The sequence below is a fragment of the Salarias fasciatus genome, chromosome 15 (genome assembly GCF_902148845.1).
Source record: "Salarias fasciatus chromosome 15, fSalaFa1.1, whole genome shotgun sequence".
Classification (NCBI taxonomy): domain Eukaryota; kingdom Metazoa; phylum Chordata; class Actinopteri; order Blenniiformes; family Blenniidae; genus Salarias; species Salarias fasciatus.
The window spans coordinates 17234240-17256635 of NC_043759.1; the positions used below are offsets into that span (position 1 = coordinate 17234240).

Consider the following 22396-nt stretch of genomic DNA (forward strand, 5'->3'; position numbering starts at 1 on the left):
CTTCTGTCTGCTCGGGCTGATTCGCATTAGGCAGTCTCGTGCAGACTGCAGCGGGAGTTTAAATAAACATCACCTTCATCTTGAAAAATATCACCCGGCGCAACACAACAGCGCACTGATGACTGTGAGTGTTTGGACAACCTCCGATCCGCCGTGACACAGAGGAACAACACACGTCGCTTAACATGACCTAAAAAGCCACGTTCTCTGTCTTTGCTCCGTTTCGATCCTTTTTCTCTTGACACAAAACAAAGACGCGCTGCGAGAGCGAGCGGCGCGGCGTGAGCCCCCGCGCTGAACCGGCGGCCGTCTGGTGAATAAAGCGGTGCCATCGCGTTTCTCCTGCTGTGACCTGAAAAGGAAAGGTATTGGAGACTCCTGCTCACAGTCGGGATGAGATTCCAGGAACGGTTCTCATCAGGCGGCCCTGTCTGTTATGACTGCTTGTGTTTCCGATTGAGAATGACGGACACACTGCAGGCTAAAGTTCATCACAATAATCACTCCTTTCTTTGATTGTCGTTTTGTTTGATCGTCGATTCGACTGGAATTGTTTCCGAGGAGCAAGTCGGACTCCTTCGAGGAGTTGGACTGATTCCGATCTGCTTTTTGAACGCAAAACGTCGTATGTGGTCTGGACATCAAAAACAATACAGCTCCTAAAGCAGTCATTTGAAAAACTAAATAGTTGTGTTTATATTCAAAAAGAGAGGAAAGAATTAACTTTTAACTTTCTAATAAAGATAACACTACGACCACTGTTCCAAACAACAATCTTTACGAAGCTTGCCTTGGAAATGATTTGGTCTTTGGCACGATGTCGTGGTGACGCTACAAAGAACAACGAGAACGACCGTGTTACTGTTGATGAACAGGTGAAACGGTGAAGAGCGGTTCTGAAGTTAGAATTCTATTCAGTCGTATTTTATTCATATCATGATCCTCAAGGGATTTTTCCAGGGATGAAGGCAGCTCCTCCAGCCGGCGCATGTCGTTCACACCACTCTAGAGAACGAACGGCGGCGTTTCATAAGCAGCTTTCGTGGATGCGATCATGCTGCTGACTGAACTTGTAAAGTGGAGCAACCTGTTCTTTTCCTCGGAAGTGACGTCGCCCTCGTCCTGCGACGGGATTCCCGGCACTGACGCAGCTCAGACAATTAATCAGTCGTGCGTACAACATCCCATCCGGTACGACCTCCCAAAAACCCTTTAGAAGATATTCTGGCAAAACATAGTAACCATTACCATAACACAAGATGTTTTATGACGTTCAGCCACAGATGTACAACTAAATGAATTTATTTAATCTGAATCTGTGATGGAGTTCACTCTCATTAATTCACAGTAGCTCCAGATAAACAATGTTTGCCTTGTCACATTTAATCAGATTTTAAATTGAGTTCAAATGCGGGTTTTGTGTGCATTAAACACTATTTACACAGGAGTGATGTGCTGGAAAAGCGATCATTTCCCTTCCCAGTTGCTTGTGTTTGTCAAAGAGTGACTGGATACAGCACTGAGCCCCAACAGGAACTCAGTGGAATTAATTTCATCACGTTTCAAAGGTAGAAAACTAATGCAAGGGGTTTTATTATTCCGATTTGAAAGCACAGTTTTCCTCGTGGTAGATTTTTTGGCAGTTACTGGCAGTGGAAATCACTGCAAACTGACGACAAGTAGCAACAACCTGTTTGGCACAAACAACAGATTTCCTTTTAATTGGATGACAGGTTTGTGTTTAACAGCTTTGAATACTGCAGGATGAGTTTCAGGCATTTTCCACACTCAGTTCAGCTCTCTTCTCGATTCTGGAAAATGTTATTATTGTTTCTTTGATGTGCACGTCCAGAACCTCGGAGCAGGCAGAGCTCTGGCTGTGTTACTATCTAATTAGTGTGATCTGACCTATCACTTGTTTTTAAAAGCAGCATTCATGTCTTTCCAGAGACTTTCCATAGAAGTTATAACGCAAAATTGTTGTCTTCAATTGCTTCAAAGATTTAGCAATATAACTCACACTGAGTTCATATCTTTGAAATAGGTAATTTTGTAGTAAAATGCTGATTAAAGATGAAGGAAATTGCTATGTTGTGTTTGAAATCAGCACCACGTTCAATGATCATTAGAATCCTTGTTTAGAGCTACAATTATAACCTGCTCACTGCGTCACAGTCAGTTAAATCAAGAACTTTAAGAGAAGTATTTTCTTAAAAAAATGTTTCTATTAAGAGTCGAGTATCGTCGAAGCCGATAAAATCACTTCTTATGAAAAAAAAGAAGAAGCGATGATTCATATCTTAAAGGATCCCCCAGAGTCCCACCTGACGATCTTGAACAATACGAACCTCTTAAGACAGAATTTCATTCTATTGAATGCTATTTCAGACCAACATGAATTAAAATGAGCCTCTGTCGGTATGAAATATCCATAGATGTGTCGTCACAGAGTCGCACCAGAGAGATTCCCCCTGAGGAACGCACAGTGCCATGAATCCTACCCTTCACAGAGAATTCTCTCTGATCTGGGGGATTCATGCCAGCCGGCTGAGTGTTGAGTTTGCGCCCGGAGCGCTGAGCTGTCTTCCCCTGCACCCAGAGATGGTGGAGCCTCAGTAGCCTCAGCTTTTCTGCCTCAAAACATGCATGTACCAAAAAAAGAAGAAGAAGAAGAAGAAGAAGAAGAAGAAGAAGATGTATTTATAAATCTTTACCCATCATGCATAGGGGTGGCCTCAGCAGTTTGTACAGCGTGTACTCTTGAACTCTGATGTTCTTATCGTATTTATTAAATTCTACAAGTTGGTCCCAATGAAATGAAACCAGCTCATAATTACAATTAAAAAACAAAGGAGGACAAACAAAAAATGTACAATAATACAGGGAATTTTGGAAATAGATGTTAAAGCTGAATATACAAACAATATTGTTTTCGCTGGCATAGGGCAGGTAGTCAATAAACAGTTTTCCCCAATTAATTTCTTTTTCAAAGGGTTCATAAATGCCTCATTTTGACAGTTTTTAAAACCAGTTTCAAGTCTGGCCAGTGCAGTTTGTTAGAAATTAAATTATTTCTGATGCGTTTTGCACAGCCTGATCCAACAAGAGAACACATCAATAAATGACAGTCTCATCAGCATAAGCTCGTTTCTATTCCCAATCCTCCCCAAATAGGTGACGAATAAAAATGACAAATAAAAGAGGCCCTGAATCGAGCCCTGGGGGACACCTTCTGTCAATCTGAGAGTGTGGAGAATACACTTTTGTAGTCTGAAGAAACAACCTTGTCTTTTTGTTATGTCTGCTAAAATAAAAGAAGTCATTTTGTCACACGTCATTGGCTCTCAGAAAAAAAAAGAGCTGGAGTTAAATCATTTGGCGCGGCGTCACTTTGACTTTCGACTGTCTCCGAGCGTTGGTAGTGACTCAGTCCAGCGGCACCGGCTGAGTCTCGCTCGCCGAGGCTACGCTACATCTCTGAGGGGAATTTGCTTTCCAATTTATTTCAAGCATCTGTTGAGTCTCTCAACAAGCCGACCTGGATGAAGCGGACTGTCATCCACCGGGGGCGTAATGATAAAAGCAATAGCAGTGATAGGTGAGCCGTGTTTACCCCCAAAGGGCTGTGATCAGAGCTTGCGCTTATGAGTACGCATTTAATATAAAAAAACAACAACAAAAAATAACTGAAAAAACAGAAAAACAAGTACCATGAGAAAAGCCTTGGCTGAAACAACAGGCTGCTAACCTATTTCTTTCCAGAACGATGTGAATATCACAGCCCTGAGCGGTGACACATGTGTGGTGGCAGAAAGCAGCACCCAGGGCTTTTCATGTTCACAGCAATTCACACTCGTGAGTGACGAAACAATATGATTGGTCAGAGGTGTATTGAAAAGCTTCGTGATGCCACAATAACACCAGTGCTTTGTATAGAAACAGAAACATTTCTCTTTAACAAATCTATTACATATAAATGCATTTTCTGTGTTTCAATCGGCGCAATGTATTTAATTTTTGTTTTTATTCTATTTTGTGCTTCTGTTTCTGATTGAAGTTGTCATTTCTGTTTGATCAATCTTTATTTCTTCTCCTACTAAAACCTCTCTACCATTTGTTTTCCTCTTCATATTCTCTTTTTCTTCTCAGTTCCTCCGTCTCTTCCTCCAGTCTTCTGCTTTCTACACTCCTGCTTCCTCTGTTTCTCCTCCCCTCCCTTCATCTTCGCCTTTTTCTTCCCCTCCTCTTCCTCCTCCTCATCCTTCATCTGTTATCTCCTACTCCTCCTCCATGTTACAGGAAGTAGTTTTTTCTTAAGTTTATTTTTCTGTTTCCTGTTAAATATGAGAACCACTCTTAAATGATGTCAATTCTGGGCAGCGGAGTACTTCTTATGATCTAACTTAACAGAAAAAAAATATTTTGACCATAAACAGACGTACTTACAACACATACTGATGAGGCAATACCGCAGATTTAAAATCCAGATTGAATACAGAAGAAGCTTTTAAATGCTTTCTTTGGTTTTACTGGCTTGGCAGTAAACCAGCGAACGATCGCTGCAACATTAAAAAATAACGGTGAGTGACATTTATGGCATTCAGTTACTCAGCTCTGTGTCAGCCATCAGCAGTGAGACATTTGTGAAGTATTTAGTCGTACAGAGGAAACAGCAGGGTTTCCAGCCACAACCGAACTCCGCATTTTTACTTTTATTTTTAAAACCGCAGCAGTTCATGATGTCTTCAGTTGTATTTTTTCATAAGAGGCTTCAAACCTTTTCTTGGATGCTGTGTTTTACGGGTTTCGGACTCTGACTGCCGAGTCAAGCCTTGGCGCATCGATACCTCTTTTTCATTGGACAAGTATGAATACTACTTGTCGGTGCATTGAGTTCATTCATTCATTCGTACTGACTGTCTAGATATGTATGTATTTTCATTTGAGGAAAGAAGTGGGAAGATCTTCAGTGGAAACCTGTCATGTTCTTGCAGCTGCAGCAATTCCGAGGGAACAACTTGTTCTGCAGCCAAAAGCAAAAGTGACGACAACAAAAAGCAAGAAAAGCAAACAATAATAACAGATTTCAACTCTTTGCATTGTTGAAGAGGTCAGTCATGTCTTCCTGAGCCTGTGAGTCTCAAAGCGTCTGTGGCTTCAGGGAAAGAGACCTTAAAATCCTTGAAAAGTGGACAGCAGCGATCAGCCAGGACCTCAGATGACCTCAGATTACATAAGTAATTCAGGCTATTTAGGGTCAAATCTGCAAGCTTGCAGCAGACTTTGACTTTCTCATGTAGCTGATATTTGTTTTTAATATGGATCGACTAATATAACTCGGTTTTCACCATTAATCTTGATGTCAGAGGTGTCATAGGTTGCGATTTGACATATAAATAAGGGTATTAAACAGATCTCCACATCTGGAAGTATTAGACGCTGCCACGCTGTCCTTTGAGCCTTCCCAGCCTGGAGGAGCACTTTTCTCAAGGCCGCTTTAAACTAGAGAAGTTGTTTTATTATGGTTTTATTTGACAGTCCAAATCTAATTTTGACATTTTCAGTCAAGGCAAAGCTTCCAGGCCCCCTGGGTTCTTTAACGGCCACCCAGAAGGGCCCTGCACCCCCCGGTCGGGATCAAATGTTCCATGACATTGCCTTTGGTTTCAGAGAGATTATTGGAATAAATGTTATTAAGTCTAGTGAATTTATCTCTCTAAGAAAAGTAATAACTTCTGCAGAAAGTTTAAATTGTGATAACAGGCAGCATCAATATTTATAAAGAAAACCCTGATTATGTTAATACGGAATCTTTATCGTGCAGTCCTCCATGTGGGTCAAAACGAAGTGCATGGCTGGATTTGCAGATTCTGTGCGATCTGGTGAGGTGAAGCTCGCCGTCTGTCTGCCGCAGCCATATGGGCCGCCCGAGGCGGCGGTTACCTCGCCAAGGTGACACGGAGGCTGCAAACCGGAAAGCTCGATGGTCACCCTGTCACAGTTTTCACAAAGTTGTTGTCATCTGATGAAGGAGCGGTTCGAGTCCGGGATTGGGTCGCAGTGCAGATTTGGGACGTATTCCCTGCGAGTAACTCACAGAGCCCCTAAAAGTGCATTTGAGGACAAGTTGCGACTCTAAACTGCCCGTAGCGGTGATCGTGATTGTGTGCGATCGTCTGTCTCTCTGCGTTTGCGTCCTGACGGACTGACGACCTGTCCGAGACGCACCGCGCCTTCACTCATAGTCAGCTGAGATCAGCCGCAGCGACCCTCGACGGGAAGCTGGGCGGAGCTGTACCGAAGGTGGATTTTTCTATGAAATGATGGGTTATTTAGTTGTTTTTGTTCCTCTCTATGAAAACACACTCAGGACCTCTTTGCAGAGGGGTGACCGTACGAACCGCTGCACCACCGCGCTTCCCTGTATCGCCACTGTGCATACACTGATTTGGGCTCAAAAGGCAGAATAAACAGCTGTCTGGATTTTTAAGGTCATTTCAGCAAGGATGAACACTGCAGGAGAAAACGTGACCTTAGGAAGGGACACCAACACCTGCGGAACTGGAACTTTTCTGGCTCGGAAAGTAAAATTTTTATGAAATGCAGCAGCTGCACAGGAAAAAAAGCCTTTTAAAAAGACATTTGTTTCTTTTTGTCTCTTCATTATTGTTATGGTTCAGCTGCACAGCCTTTCCTGCCATCTCGATCAAAGCGTCGAACGCTTGCCGAGAGACCAACTGGCTCAGGTTTTTTTTTTTTGTTTTTTTTTGCTGTCATGTTAATTTTTGTTTGTCAGTGAAGAAAAAAACCCATCAGACAGACATGAGAACATCCTCTGTGAGCAGACGAAGGTCTGCGGCTGTCGGTAATGCAGTTTGGGGTTCCTGTATCGCCCTAATAGGATCCATTACTTGATTTAATAGCCTGCGGCCGTCAAGCCAGGTGCCAGCGTCCGTCTCCTGTGTCACGTGACGTGACATACGATAGCTTCACGCCGCCGCGGCGAGCGCCGGCAGACAGCTCAGCCGGGTAGCTGCTGGCCACTTCTGTGGTTACTCATTCACTGCTTCATTTTTTAAAATCATGAGAGGATGAGTGACCGAACCCAAACCCCAGATCACACATTCCTGAAAAAAAGTGTCCTCATGACGACATATTATATTTGTTTATTCACAATGAAGAAATAATGTTTTATATTTTAATATCTGTCTCTTTTTGTGTTTTCATATCAAAGTTTAAGCCTCTGAAATCCTCTTCCACCGATCCCAGATGTTAAAAACCGCTGCCGTACTCATCAGAAACCTCATAATGACACTCACAAATGTCTGACAGTTTAATTTTACTGAGGCAACCTTTTGTGTAGCATTTCATGATTAACTCAGCTTCCATCATGTGCCTTCCATTTTAAAATATACTCAGTTAATTGGAATAAGGTACTGGAGCGAAGGGTGAAGCACGTCATTTTCTTTTTAAATATTTGATGGTTACATTTTGTACCGGCGCAGCGCTACATTAGAACAGAATCGCTGACTGCCATGAAGTCGGACGTGAAGCCTTCACTCAGATAGAGCTGGAAATCTGCGAGAAACAGAGCGAATCGATGTACGTTTCCGTCCGCCGACACTATGCAAATGTACAACGCGTTGGATAATCATAAAAGGTTGGTCGCATTAATTCTCCGACTGAGTGCCATCAAATCATTGCGAAAGAGGATGCTGAGTGATGTAACGCTAGAAGGGCACTCATCCGAGCTCAAACAAAGGAGGAGTAGAGCTGCGTGACTGAGAGTTTGACCTTTAAGTTTGTTCACGCTACAGACGGCTCATCACGTCTCGTTTGTCCGCCGCTGTGTCCCGCTTCTTCAAACAAAGGCGTCGGCGCCCGTTTAAGGCTCACGCTGCTCCCCATAAAGTACTTTATACTCTCTGGCTGTTCCTGACACATTTCCTCTCACAGCTGGCCACCTGCAGGAATTTTGTTGAGGTATTTTTTATTCATCCACAAGTTGGAGAAAGTGATGCAGAGAAATCAATCAAAAGTCAGGGATAATATACCATAAATCCTCTTATAGTAGCCGGGGCTTTTATTTCTCTCAACTGTAGCTGGCATCAGGCTTTTAATGGAAGGAGGCATGCATAAGAGAGAGACTTGTATTTTAAAAATTTTCAAAAAGAGCAGGAAGATCTTTTGTGTCAGTTTGAACCCAGTAAAATGTACTGAGCTCATTTATTTTTTCAATCGATGTGAAAAAATTAAATCTCAACATCGAGTTTAATGTTTTCTGTCCCTCCACCATTTTTGCCGGATCCATGTAATACACACAGTCGCCACCAGGAGGACTGGCGCTGTAGCACAAACTACTGTCACTACAGCGCTGTAGCGCTTCACAGAGAAAAAGAAAAGTGTTTAGAGGCGGCTTTTATGAGATTTCTTCAGAGACGCACCGGTTTGGACGGGCTTGTAATGGAATACAGGTCATTATTAGAGGATTTACGGTACATTCAGGTGCAATTTAGAGTCAGACAAAATTACTGCAATTGCAAACTTTACGTAGAAGGTTGATGTTTTTCAATCCTATAACTTCATGAATGTAATATTTTCACTTTGAATTCAATTTGAATACATTTCCACATGCTCTAAGTTACTGCAGTCTCCTTGTTTCTTACATTTTGACAGATATAGGAGACCAAATTAAAAAAAAAAAAAAATGATGTCAAGCTTCCAAGGGCATCATGTCTGCAACTACCTGTTCAGAAGCTGTGAATAAATTGTATCTTTTAACTTGAAAATTAGGGAAGTCCCACATTCAGCCGCTTAGCCATCATAATTCAAAGAGGCAGCAACTGAAACGATGTTCCACTTTTGATGGTTTTCACACCCAGATTTAACTTTGAAGCATCAAGGAAACCTTCCAAACGGTTATGTTGGTGAAAATAGCCCAGTAGTTCATTTCAGTGGTATTCACCAGTTTTTCAAGCTCATTTGTAAAACAGATTTTTTTTGTTTTTGTAAGCATTAGACATGCCTCACTTGAAAAAATGTAAAGTGTAGCGCTGGGCTGGAAGAAGTATGCAGAGTGGCAGAGTGCCAGCGAGCCTGTGTGGGCACAGTCGTGGTCTTTGGCAGTCTGAATCGCTCTTCTGCTCTGCCGGTTAAGGCCATAACAAACAGCAGAGGTACACATGGGAGCCTCGGATAAATCAACATTTTTAATTCGGGAAGTCATAATATCCTCAACTTAATAGGATGGGAAGTCTGACGTCAGCGTGCGGTGCAGGCGAGGGACACGTGCGGCGCCACGTGCGGCTTTAGTTTGTGTGCCTGAAACAGAGAAAAGAGAACAGAGAGAATCATAACGCGGCCGTCCAGCTGGGCTCTTGGAAAGTTACTACTTGGGAAAGTCATATTTCCCAGTTCTGGGAATTCATATCGTTACAAGCAGGAATCACATCCCCCACTGCAGCCATCAAAAGAGTGACATTATGCTTGTAAATTCAGTATTGTGCTGAGGATGGTGAGCGTTTGCTTGAGTCTCAGGAAGGAAATGAATGTTGATGTAGTATTTTGTCAAATTAACCTCCCTGGAAGCCATGAGTTTGACGTTCAGATGTGAACTTTCCCCTTTTCGAGTTCCTAATGAACTCAGCTGTGCAGACACTGACACAGTTTCTCCAACCCGAGACGATGGAACCGACAGTAAACAGACGACACACTACTGGCTGCACTTACTTTTGTTTTTTTTTTTTTTTTATTTATCTAGAACACCAATCTAATTCCTGACATGGTCTGGCTGGCTGCTGCCTGCATGACAGTATTTGATCTCATCCATGTTATCTTTTGTTTGGACTCAGCAATAACTAAACACTGTACTGTTTTAAAGGAGTGACATATTAATTTAAGTACCAGTAATTGTCATTACCTTTTGGGTTATAGAAGGACTAACGGTTCTTTTCAGAGCTGACTTTGTTCTTGCAGAGTTTGGACCTTATTAGCTGCAGACATAAATTCTCCAATCACCAAAATAAACATAAAATTCTGAGCAGTGCCTAGCAGAGAACACAACACATCCACTGTTTACGCTTTCATCGAATGCCTGACTGTATTTTCTTTTTATGTCAGTAGAATTGTTAAACTGGCAGTTCTTCAATATTACTGTGTGCTTTCTGTTGATGCTGAAACTTGAGTTACAGAATCTTGTCTGATTGGAAAGTCTCACTTTTAACGTCCTGAAAACCACCTGACTAGTAAAAAAAAGTCTCTTTGTCTGCTCACTTGTGTTTTTTTGAGTTTTTTGGACATCAGAAATGTTTGAGTAGTTATGATCAGAGGAAATAAAACTGTCGTATCCCTGCAGATGAAGCCAGTGAGGATGACGAGGATGATTTTCTGGGATATATATAAAGAGGAGAGACACACTTACATCCAGGCGAGGAACTGGGCCAAGTGTGAATGAGAAGATGAAAACTCACACATTATTAACAGCCTTTGATCCACTTGCAGTCCAAATGGTGTTTTCGTGTTTGATGCACGTGATGATAAAGAGGCAGCTGGAATGTGGGATATAAATAAAACTGTGTTGTTGTGTTTCCATACAAGGTGAGAAATCGCATGTGGTGTCAGCCAAAGGGGTCATTTGAAAGAGAACTCGGCGGTGATTTAGGCAGCAGCAGGATGAAGCGGTGCTTTTGATCACAGCGGAAAAATGTGAGCTTGTCACGAACAGGTAACCTCTCTGAGGCGTTCAGTCTCTCCCCTGTCAGTCGATACATAATGCCTTGCTTGATAAATACCACCTATTTGTCTTATTTTGTTGCTCCTCTGACTTTCTTCTCCAGCGTTAATTGTTTTCCTGCTCCGACTCTTCTCACTGATCTCTCTTCTTCCGAGCCCTCAGCCGTTAATTCAAAGAGTTGTGTGTGTCTGCCCGGTTCAGCCCGGTTCAGCCCGGTTCAGTTGCTCTCGGGGAGCAGATGCCGCCCGAAACGAAACGTGCGCTGGCAAAGAGGGGAGGAGGGAGAGGAGGGCACCACAGTCCGGCACATAGTATGCAAAGATCAGTTTACACAGCTGAAAGGAAAACAATATGGAAAACCCCCGGGTTAAAGGAGGGAGCAGTGGGTCCCACAGATCAGCCTCTGGGCCTGGTCACAACCAAGGATGTTACGATCAAGTGTGTCCGAGGATGAAATAAATGATTTAAAATTGTCATAACTGAACCGGACTCTAACTTGTAGATGGTTAAACTTAGAGTACGTTAGTGGAGGGATCAAACAAAGACCTGCCAGAGCATCAAAGGACAGAAACCTGATTGAGCAGGAATTTTCAAAGGTTAGTAACCATAATGCAACCTGCTCCAAGAGTTTTTTGTTGTTCTTGTTGTTGTTGACAGGATCAATGAACAGTAAAAACTGTGAAGCTTTTAATTTGAAACATCTGGTTAGTCTTTGTATATAGTCTGCAACTGTCATAACTGTTGTAGTTTTTTTTTTTATGATTTTAGAACTTATTTCATGAGTTTATTGGTATAAAATATATAGTTATGCTGTTTTCTTCTACTTATTTCTTCACTTTTTTAAAAAGAAAAAATTGTGGGGAGAAAATAAAGATGAGAAAAGCCGTCAAGACAATGTTCTGGTGGTTTTGAAGTGGGAAAAGTGGATTTGTGATCTGCACAGCTGACACATCACTGCCATGGGTCCTCGAGCGTGACCCTTGGCCCCCACCGGTTCCCCCGGGCCGCACCTCATTTCAGCCCACTGCTCCTGGAAATAAGATGGGCTAAATCCGGAAGAACTAATTTCCCCGAGAGAAATCGCTGAGGATTCACTGTAAAATCCCTCTCTGTCTGCCCGTCGCTTCCCCGGTCACAAGATTTCTGCGTTTTCCCCACTTCACCATTATGGATCTGATCCAGCGGACGCCGTCAGGTCATTACTCGGCCTCTGTCTATTGATTGTGCGATGGTTCTCAGCACTGATGAGCCGACACGTTCGACTCTCTCGCCACGCACTCGCCGGTGAAGCAATGCGCATCTCTCCGCTGAAAAAAGAAAACTACTTTACATTCCTGTATCATGTTACACAACACACACACTCTCCCAGAGGCTCGCTTTCAGAGCAGAGAGCCCAAATGGAGCCCTTGAAAAAGATACGCGTTACTTGAGTTGACTTCCTAAAAGCCTGGAAAGAAATCCTAACTCACGGCTCGTACATTAGCAATGACTACAAATGAATGACTACCAGTGACATAAATTCAGTTTTTTTGGCTTTAAATGTCCTTTTTTTCCCCAGTGGATCTCTTTGTAAATTCACCACTGTGTATGAATTATGTCCTAAAAAATGTGCGCTATCCCTCGGTTAACCTCTTCCTCTCTTGTGTATGTCCCTCTGGATCTACATCCCTCTCCTCCCTGAGCATTATTGGGGTATGTGGAGCCCGTTTTGAGTGCAGCTGTGTTGTGAGCTTTGAAAGAAGTCGGTATCAGCTGTGTATCAGGTACATAAATCACGTGAATTATTTAATTAGCCAGCCCTTCCAGAGATCTCACACTCTGGCTGGAATGCCTCGCTGACTGACCTCATGGAAAACAGCGGCCTGCCAAGGTTTCCTCTCATATCCCCTAAAAAGGAACATAAGGAGTACGTTTGGAAATAGTCGCTGATAGGGATTCTTTTTTTTTTTTTTTTCACAGTGAAAGCAAAACACGAGACGGTCAGACACACACACACACACACACACACAGGCTTACAGTGGTGCTTTTGATTGCAGATAAAGGGCTTCAGCGGATGAATGTTGTTGGTCGTATCGCACGGTGATGAAAAGGTTTCTCGACTAGGCAGGTAGATTCAGGGCAGCTGAGATCTAACGCTCGCTCGCTTTCAGTGTTTGGGTCTCAGCTGTGCGCGGGATAAGAGCACATGCTCCCAGCACTTATTTGGAGCCCACACACGGGTAACCGAGTTAAGATGAACCCAGACAGACGCTCTGCCGACGTGCCATCCCTAACCCCCCCACCCCCGGCGGTACATCAGGACGCTGGTGATGGATACATCCTGCGTCTCACCAGGTTTCTCCCTCTTTCTCGTGCTGGCTGGGCCGGCTTGTTGCAACAGCTGAATGGCACAAACTGGAAAATGTGACCTATTAACTGTGCTCTGAATGATAAAGTAGCTTGTTACGAAGCCAACAAGCATCAGAATAGTTGGACGGAAGCCAGTGACAACAGAGAGTGGACCAGAGCGCTCTCAGCGTACTGAATGTAGACCATGCTCGTCTAAAGTCACTTTTTATCGACACTTTTGAAAATATAAACATCAATAATGCTACCATTTTATTGAATTTTTTTTAATAACAAAACTCTATTGTCAGATATACAGTAATATTAAACCCTGAACCCTGGTTTCCAAACTGTTTCTGCTTTATATTTAGAATCTTTTGTGGGGTTTTTTTTTTAGTCAACCATAAAACCCACCATTCTTTTACCTTCTGTATTGTAAGAAAACAACCTGATTTCAGTTTATGTATTTCTGGCGAAGCAGCATTAACACCACAGTCATTCTGAGAGTTTGAATTGGTGCAAAACGTGTTCTGAGTTCTGAAAGAGCTGTGTAACCTGGCTTTTGTCACCACCAGTCAGACGAGAAACGCTGCAGCAGACTGAATTTCACAGCTTTTATCAGACTTGGACGACCTCACGAAGCTCAAGGTCAAGTGTTTCCCTCTATTTTTGGACAAAAACAAAATTCTGAGAGAAAACGTACGCTGCGACGGGATGACATAACTTTCGTCATGATTTCACAATATTTTTGCAGCGCGGAGCAGCAAATCACGGCATGTGGCCTAAATTAAAATGACTTTCATTCCCCTGCTGTAACGGCTGCGCTCGTCTGTCTGTTGCACAGAACAGAACAAAGTTAAGGCATAGTTTAGAATTTTAATTCATTCAGACTAAGATAGCATTAAATGGGACTTGCTTAATTCAACTCATGCGTTATGAACTATTTGCCAAACTTCAATCACATTCTTGGCACCATCAGACACAGCAGCTCTCTGTTATGACGGTTGCTTGATGCTAACTGCAGAGAATAATGTTTGTACTGCAACCGTGCATGAATAATGGGAATAATTCTCACCTCCTGAGCTTTATTTCTTCTTCTCTTGCTTTATGTGTGATAACAAGCTCATTTATCTCCTTTCTTTTTTTGGGAGTTTTGACCAAAACATGTTAACAAGGCTTTTTTTCCAGCTGGTAGCTCTTCAGGTTCCTCCCTTCATGAGCACAGTAAAAGTTAAATATCTCTTTTAAAGAATCAATACTGCATTAATTGTCATAATTTCAAGAAAAAAAATCTACTTTTTTTGTTTTTTCAGTCATGAAGGAGGCCAGAGCCTCAGTGATAGAACCCTGCGTTGTCTTATCCAACTATAATGTGGAAAACCTACTTTTTGTTCAGCAAAGTTCGATCATGTCTTTACAGATTCAGTGAAAAGGCTTCTTGTTCGTGTTCGACCCAGTGAGAATGACACTGTATATATCTTCTTTTTTTTTCCTTTTCCAGTTGAATCATATTCCGAGGATTCTTTACCTTCACAGACGTGTACGTTTCCCTGCAGCTGCCGGCGCGACTTTATGGGTCAAAAGCCGGACAGAGTAATGGAGGGAGGAGCAGAGCTGTGTTTAAGTGCCTGAATAAACAACGGTGGGGTCGTCTGGAGTTTCAAGCGGCTGTAGATGAGGATTGATGGAGGTCGGCGGACTCACATTATAGATAGCAAAGATTTAGAGCTCATGGGAAACGCAGTAAGGTAGCAGCCCTGAGTGTCGGCGAGGAGTTGGAGTTTGTCGGCTCGTGTTCTCATGATATCTTTGGCACGGATAGCTGGAGATGAAAAGGGAGTTGAGGAGGAGACGAGCAGGGAGGCGGAGTGGGCAGCCGCTCACAGACCACCTGTAGCAAGGAGACGATATGATCGGTGTTTATTTGCCGGCTTGTACAGAACATTCCCGGACCTGCGCTGCTTTTTTCGGGGTGACGTGAATGCAGACCGGCGTGACGTCGCGCCGGGAAACTCCCCACGCCACCTGTACGTTCAAAATCTAGGCCGACCATATACGGCTGAAAGTCCCGATTGTGTGAAACACCTCTGAGCACGCTTCAGCTGTGGAGAAGGAATCTGTTTACACACCAGTAAAGCTGTACACACAGGCAGTCATGTCCTGTCAGTGAAGACATAAATTCTCATAGCTGCTCTCCTCTTGCTCTGCTTCCATTGTCTTGATTGTAATTAAACTGCTTCATGTATGTTCGGAGAATGACTTCTTTATTACACTTTATGTAATGACCTTATTTGGTTCTCATACACACTTTGTTTTAATCCTGTGCTCAAGTATTGGGCGTGAGTCGTCTCCAGACATCCATGTTTTCAGCCAACCTGTTCGTTTTCTTTGAAGCTCCTGTGAACTGACCCACTGATCTCAGATGACAAATGTTACAGTGAAGACAGATGCTGGCGGGAATACGCCGCACTTTCATAAAACATATAAAAGCAGTAGCCTTCAAAATCAACCCCTATCCAGATCCTCTTTGATCTTCTAACCCTAACCTCCTGCTCTGTGGCCAATAATGGATTTAAACAGATAAACGTATGTGCTATATTTACAGTAGTTTACAAAGCACATAACATTGGAATTGGCTTAAACTTGATATTTTGTGTGGGAAATGCACACATAGAGATGACGTCCAGGTGAACTGAACTGAAAAGAGTACCTTGTCTTCTTACTCTTGTGTTAGTGCTTTAATCGTTTGAACAGTTTTTGGTGCAGACGTTCAGTACTGTCTATGGGCAGAATAGTAAGGCAATGTTCAATATGAAACTCAGTAAAGTATCTTTTAAACAGTGAACTGAAAGACGCTGCTACGCTGCAGAGGTAGGTGGTAAATTACAAGCGCTTCTCTTAATGATAATGAGTCGTGCACAACAGATGATGAATGCATTGTTTTTGAAATCATTTTCTGTTGGCGTGTTCTTCTCTTCTGCTCTAATTTGTCATTATTGTCTCATGCGGCTGAAACCTGTTGTTTTCGGGAACAAATTGAGCTCTCCGCCCATCCTCGTACACTCACCTCTCTCTGAATATGTATGAGGATGATTACAGAGCTCATTAAAACATTTTTTACAACAATAAATGCTCAGTTAAGATGAAAACGTGTATCATGTTTGATTTAATGTAATTGTAGATTTTATTTCACGGTACATAAAACCCAGATATGCATTTTTTTTCACCAAGAAAAGCAATGAAATCCATCAAGCTGGCGTTTGTACCTTTGCCTCAGTGAAACCTTGCAGTACACACACACACACACACACACACACACGGGTGTATTATGGGGCATGACACTGCCTGGTCTCCAGGGTGCAGATGTCTGAGGACATTATCAGTCAACCCCGGAGTTCAGCTCTGCCACCAGCGCTTCTGTGACAGAGTTTCATCCTCAGCTCCACCATGGAGACTCTCCGTCTTCTTACTCACGCAGTGCGCACACACAGCGTGATTTATAATATAACCACACACTGATCACCTGCGCTGTCCTCCACCTTCCTAGTTTGTTCTTGAAGTCCTTCGCTTTTGCGTCACGGACTTTTCTATTGGCCCCCTTCTTCAAATTGCTGATAAATTAGCCTCACAATAAATGCAGCGCGGCTTTGAGAATCCCTCCTCATTAGGTGAGCCTGGGCGCTTGATGAATAGGCGGAGCGCCTCGTCTTGTTGTTGAGAACAAATTGTGCCTGGTGATCAATGAAAATTTAATCGAGTGACAGAAAAGTGGAGCCTTAACAGTTGCATTATGCCATTCTTTGATGTGTTTTCAAAGCCTGTTTATTTCTTTTTTTGCCTAATTAATCAGAGTAATGATGACTTTAGATGCAGTGGGAAGAGTTATTGAGGAACTGCAAGCAAGTGTGCTCTCCTCTGGAGGTAAACACGGAAATCACAGCACTGAAGGGAGACGTAAGCACCGGCCAGGAGAGGAAATGGCTTCAAGAATTAATTCAAACCTTGAATATGTGCTGTTTTAGTGATATGATGTAAATTTGAATGGAGCATGATCAGAATTGCATGATTGAAATAAAAACACATGAAACTGTAAGCAACAAAAAATCTACTGCGTTACGACAGGAACATGAAGATTTCCATACATGCCTGCAGCCGGCAGCTGTTTGACATCTGCAATCGAGTCCCGTTGGACATCAGACATTTAATTTACAAAATCTGATTGGAAGTTAATACGGCGAGGCGCTGAATAAAGCTGCACGCCCATCTGCTAAAGTGAATGTGGGGTGGGGAAGGGGGGGGGATTAAAAATTGCAAAATGAATGAGAGGGTAAAACGTGTTACAGGCCAGGACTGAAGTCTTCAAATTAAATCTCTAATTTACACAGTGTTGGCAGGGTTTCAGAACGGTAAACCTATCATTGGGGAATATTTCTTCCCCCCGTAAAATGATTGGAAGCCTTTAAATTAGCTGCAGCCTGTTGCTAGAGGCATTAGCTTCAATGATTGCCAGTAAATTCTAATTTCATGATGAGAATCGGTGAAGACGAGATGTGAATTTTGAACACGGCGCACCTGTGCGCCGCTGATATCTTCAAGCATCCTTCCTTGTTAGTCTTGTATAATAGGTCGATATAAGGCTCGTATCGTCTTTCAATATTATGCAATTTTCATAAATTTTTTCAAATTATAATTACAGAAATTAGGTTATGAGATAATCAGCCTCAAGAGAAAAAGACTTTGATACTGGTTTTCTGTCTGGCAACAATCCCCCTGAAAATTGAGAAACTGAGCTAATTTTAGAGGGAATTACTGTTTCCTTAGGAGAAAAAAAAAAAGTGCTGATAGCCTGTAATTTCCCAGATGTCTCTTCTCTGTTTTCGCCCATCAGTACGTAAAATATGTGCAGATACGTGCAGCCGCTCCTCCATTCTGACGCACTTATTTCATTTTAAATCCAAACATCAGCATCGACAACAATGTCCTAAACATTTTACACCTGAGAAAAGACGAAGACCAATCTGGACATACAGTAGTGGAGACCCGCCCCCCAAAACCCAGTTTCAGACAGAAGACCGTCTCAGCGTGAGTGCTAACCACTACACACTAAAGCTTCAATATAGTCAGTATTAATGGAGCAGCTGCTTCAGACAGCCGCTATTAGACTCTGCTGTTCGGCCGTCAGTCAAACCTCTTTGGTCGGTTGTTTTTCCGCCTCTCAGAGTGTGTGAGTCCGTACCTTTCCTCCGCCTGTGACTGTAATCGGTCCTAACAGGGCAGATCCCCCGGAGCGCCCTGCGTACTGGCTCTAGTCTCGGAGACACACTGTCTCATAATAACTTTGTCACTGCTCAGGGAGGATGAGCTTGTCATGCAGGCCTCTTCGCTCGCTCGCGCGCGCGAGAGAGAGGACGACTGGTCCTGTCGCCTCCGGCTCCCATGTCGGCAGCACCGCTGTCATTCAGGTCGTCTTGATGTTCGCTGCCGACAGCCGGGCGGCTCGGCCTGTTCACCTGGACACATTGTCCTGCCTGATCCTCTGAGAATGGTTAAAAAGCCTGCTGGCCCTTTTTTTTATACTCACAGGTGTCGACACATGCCGTAAAACTTTTTAAATAAGATATACCATTGTGTTTTTCAGATATACTGACATTTTTGCCCTGGGGTGCACCCTGCCTTCTACCAGAGGACATTTATCTGATGTGCCACCATGAGTCTGCAGCCTAACTCTGTGTTTAATATTGTGAAATTATAAACCAAACTCCTAAACGATACTGAAGTTACTATAACAGATCTGTGGGACTTAATGTGGAAAACATTGCTCTTTACATCCTTATTATGGTGATCTATCTCTCAGATAAAAAGGGCCGCAGCCATCACTCATGCTTCTGTCACTGGAGGAGAGTAAAACACTCGTTGCAGATGCCATTAGAGATAGTGTCCTGTGTGTCCTCTCCTCCGCGCTCGGCCGCCGGGTCAGTTCTTTCCTTCCACGGGGAGATATATCAGTTGTAACGGCGCTCATTTTGGCGGCACAACTGGGAAAAGCTTTAAGCAGATTTGGCAGCAAGACTGACAGATGGGTCGACGGCACGGACCAGTGCAACAATACAGCCAGAGCCCGAAGAATTGAATCAGCTCTGCGGTAATTACGTTCGAACTGTTGGTCAATCTACTCCGTTTGCTGAGCCCGCAGTTATGGAGGGACGTCATCTCTCGGCTCTCGCGTGCAACAGGTCAGCGATCCGTGAACACCAGCGGAAAAAGAAGATGACGTTAGGAACATAAAAAGGTCGATTCTCAACCCGAAAATCCATCCTGACACGTGTGACGTCTGCAGCGAGAGTGCAGAGGGAATCCTGCTGAATCAGCACAAAACTGAAACAGCAGTCAGGCAGTTTGTTTTTTTTTTTCACAATAGGGGTATAAATCTCACACCTATATTATAATAATAGAAATAATCAGAGTGCCGAGTACGTAACACACGACTGACAAAGCGATAATAAGTGACACTGGAGTTAATTCGACTGAAAATAAACTTTACACACAACATACGGTGGGCTGCACGGCTCGGTGCAATCCCTCTATGTGGTTTGATCATGTTCGAAATTAATCTCTACAAGACAAACAAATGAATAAATAATTTTATGTTGCATATATCTGGTTGCTGTTTTGACACTGGCGCTTTACTTGTTACCAGGCAGCTTTTGTTTGAGTGATTCAAAGGAAAACTTGACTTCTTTTCTGTTCGTCAGGTGCTCTCAGCTCAGTAGATGTGCATAAAACAGTCTTTGATAGCTCACTGCAGTATTAATCTGCTCATATACTGATATTGTTTTATTTTCTTCAGGTCTTGTACATCTTCAGAAACAATCAGCTGAATATTCCTTTCACACGGTGGTCGTCGTTTTAATTGCTGCATCCAAAACGCCGCGAGGTACAATTTTTTAATCATATGAACAAATAAGGATTCACGACCTTTGTAAAAGCTTAATAATGTGCAAATGTTGTCGTTATATGAAGCCACTCCGGGAAGACCAATCGCTGTTAAATTATTCAGTCTCTCTCTCTCTCTCCTGTACACGACACCGATACTTGGTCATTCCAGCCACACGGCTGTGTATTCTCATCTCCAGTTTCATCCGGCCGCGGCGAAATGAAGAGTCTTTGAATTTATCTGACGAGCTGCTCAGAGAATACAAATCATTTATATCCGAGTCGTCCAGGTTGGACTATCTCTCCAGCCTGCAGCTTCCTCTTTTCAGACGCCTGTCCTCTGCACTGTAGATTTAATTAGTTCTGCCCCAGTAACCCTGCGTCTTTCTGCCTCCTTCCCTCAGGATACGGCCACGCAGCCCCCAGCACAGATGGAGGGAAGGTGTTCTGCATGCTCTACGCCCTCCTGGGCATCCCCCTCACCCTGGTCATGTTCCAGAGCGTGGGCGAGCGGATCAACACCTTCGTCAGGTACCTGCTCCACCGCCTGAAGAAGTGCCTTGGCATGAGGCGCACCGAGGTGTCCATGGTCAACATGGTGACCATCGGATTCATCTCCTGCATGAGCACGCTGTGCGTGGGGGCGCTGGCCTTCTCGCAGTTCGAGGGGTGGACCTTCTTCCACGCCTACTACTATTGCTTCATCACCCTCACCACCATCGGCTTCGGGGACTACGTGGCGCTGCAGAGCGAGCACGCCCTGCAGACGAAGCCGGAATACGTGGCCTTCAGCTTCATCTACATCCTGACGGGCCTGGCCGTGATCGGGGCCTTCCTCAACCTGGCGGTGCTGCGCTTCATGACCATGAACGCCGAGGACGAGAAGCGGGACGCCGAGCAGAGGGCGCTGCTCGCGCACAACGGTCAGGCCGGGGGCCACGTCCACTGCGCCGCCGACCCGGCCTCCGCCTCCTCCACGCCGTCCGGGTGCGGGGGCGGCAGCGCGGTCGGCGGGAGCGGCGGGGGGGGAGCGGCGAGTCGGGGTCTCCGCAACGTTTACGCGGAGGTGCTCCACTTCCAGTCCATGTGCTCCTGCCTGTGGTACAAAAGCCGGGAGAAGCTGCAGTACTCCATACCCATGATCATCCCGCGCGACCTCTCCACCTCGGACACCTACATGGAGCAGGGGGAGGCGTTCTCCAACCCCCTGCACTCCAACGGCTGCGTGTGCGGCCTGCAGCACCACTCGGGCATCAGCTCGGTGTCCACCGGCCTGCACAGCATCAACACCTACAGGAGACTCAATAAACGGAGGAGCTCCATCTGAAAAAAACAAACAAAAAAAAGCCAGGAGGACTTCACGGTTTTATGAGGGAAGCCCCTCGAAGTGTGGCATTTTTTTTTTTTTTTGGCTCTGGACATGGTGAAAAGCCAATTTCAGTCACGCAAGCGGTGCCTGCCAACTGGGATTGGAGGTGCAACAGATGTGTATTTAACTTCCACAGGCTCTGCGCGGCGCTAACGTCGCTGGTGGTTGTTCAGGAGCTCCATCACTCAGACTCTGGAGCTGTCTGAAGACGGGGAATACATTTCTGCACCTCAGAATACTGAATATTTTCTCTGTTCACGAGAAAGAATACATCTTCTAGTATGAAAATGAACAAAACACACTGTGAGACATGTTTTAGGAAAGGATCGGGGTGGAATAATTGTACATAATGGCCAACTAAAATTATTTTATCAAAACAAAAACAACAAAAAACAAAAATGTAAATCCATATTTTTCAATTACACTTTCCCTGGAAGTTGAACACTCACTTGAGAAAAATAGAAATGTGTATATATTTGGAAACTTCACCACTTCAAAACGAAAAATATTTTTTCAGTCAAATTTTTTCCAAAACCAAAAAAAAAAAAAAAAAAAAAAAAAGATCTCGGCAGCATCTTCTATGGTGTGTGTGTGTGTGTGTGCGTGTATGTGTGTGTGTGTGTGTGTGTGTGTGTGTGTGTGTGTGACTACAGTTCAGGATCAACACCGAGTTTCTTTTACTGTTTCTGCTTCCATGAGTGAAATCACATGACAGGCACATGAATGACGTTCTGACTGAGAATGAGCGAGCAGGTTTGGTTTCGCTGCTTGTGGACAATCAGGACACGTCTGACGCCGCTTTCTCGACGGCGTCTTTAACCACTGGGCCTCCCTGCCTCTCCTTTCAAACTATTACTATCAATTAGTTTCCTTCATGGTTTCTTTGCGTGCATCAACTGTTTCATGTCCATGTTGCTTATCATATAGCACGACTATATTCCGAGAGTTTGAATTAGAGCATGTGAGCTCACCTGTGTATAGTAGGACCTCGTATTCTCTTCACTACTGCACCTTATCAGGACTGCTGTTTTTCTGAC

The 22396-nt window shown here is 43.9% G+C and overlaps 1 protein-coding gene across 1 annotated transcript in view; it reads left to right on the forward strand.

The window, feature by feature from the left end:
* kcnk3a (potassium channel, subfamily K, member 3a) overlaps nt 1–21317 on the forward strand; it is a 41692-nt gene extending 20375 nt beyond the window's left edge. The window contains exon 2 of the mRNA XM_030110447.1: nt 20395–21317. Within this exon, the coding sequence (XP_029966307.1) occupies nt 20395–21317 (923 nt within the window). The remainder of the gene's footprint in view (nt 1–20394) is intronic.
* Nucleotides 21318–22396: the final 1079 nt, after the last annotated feature.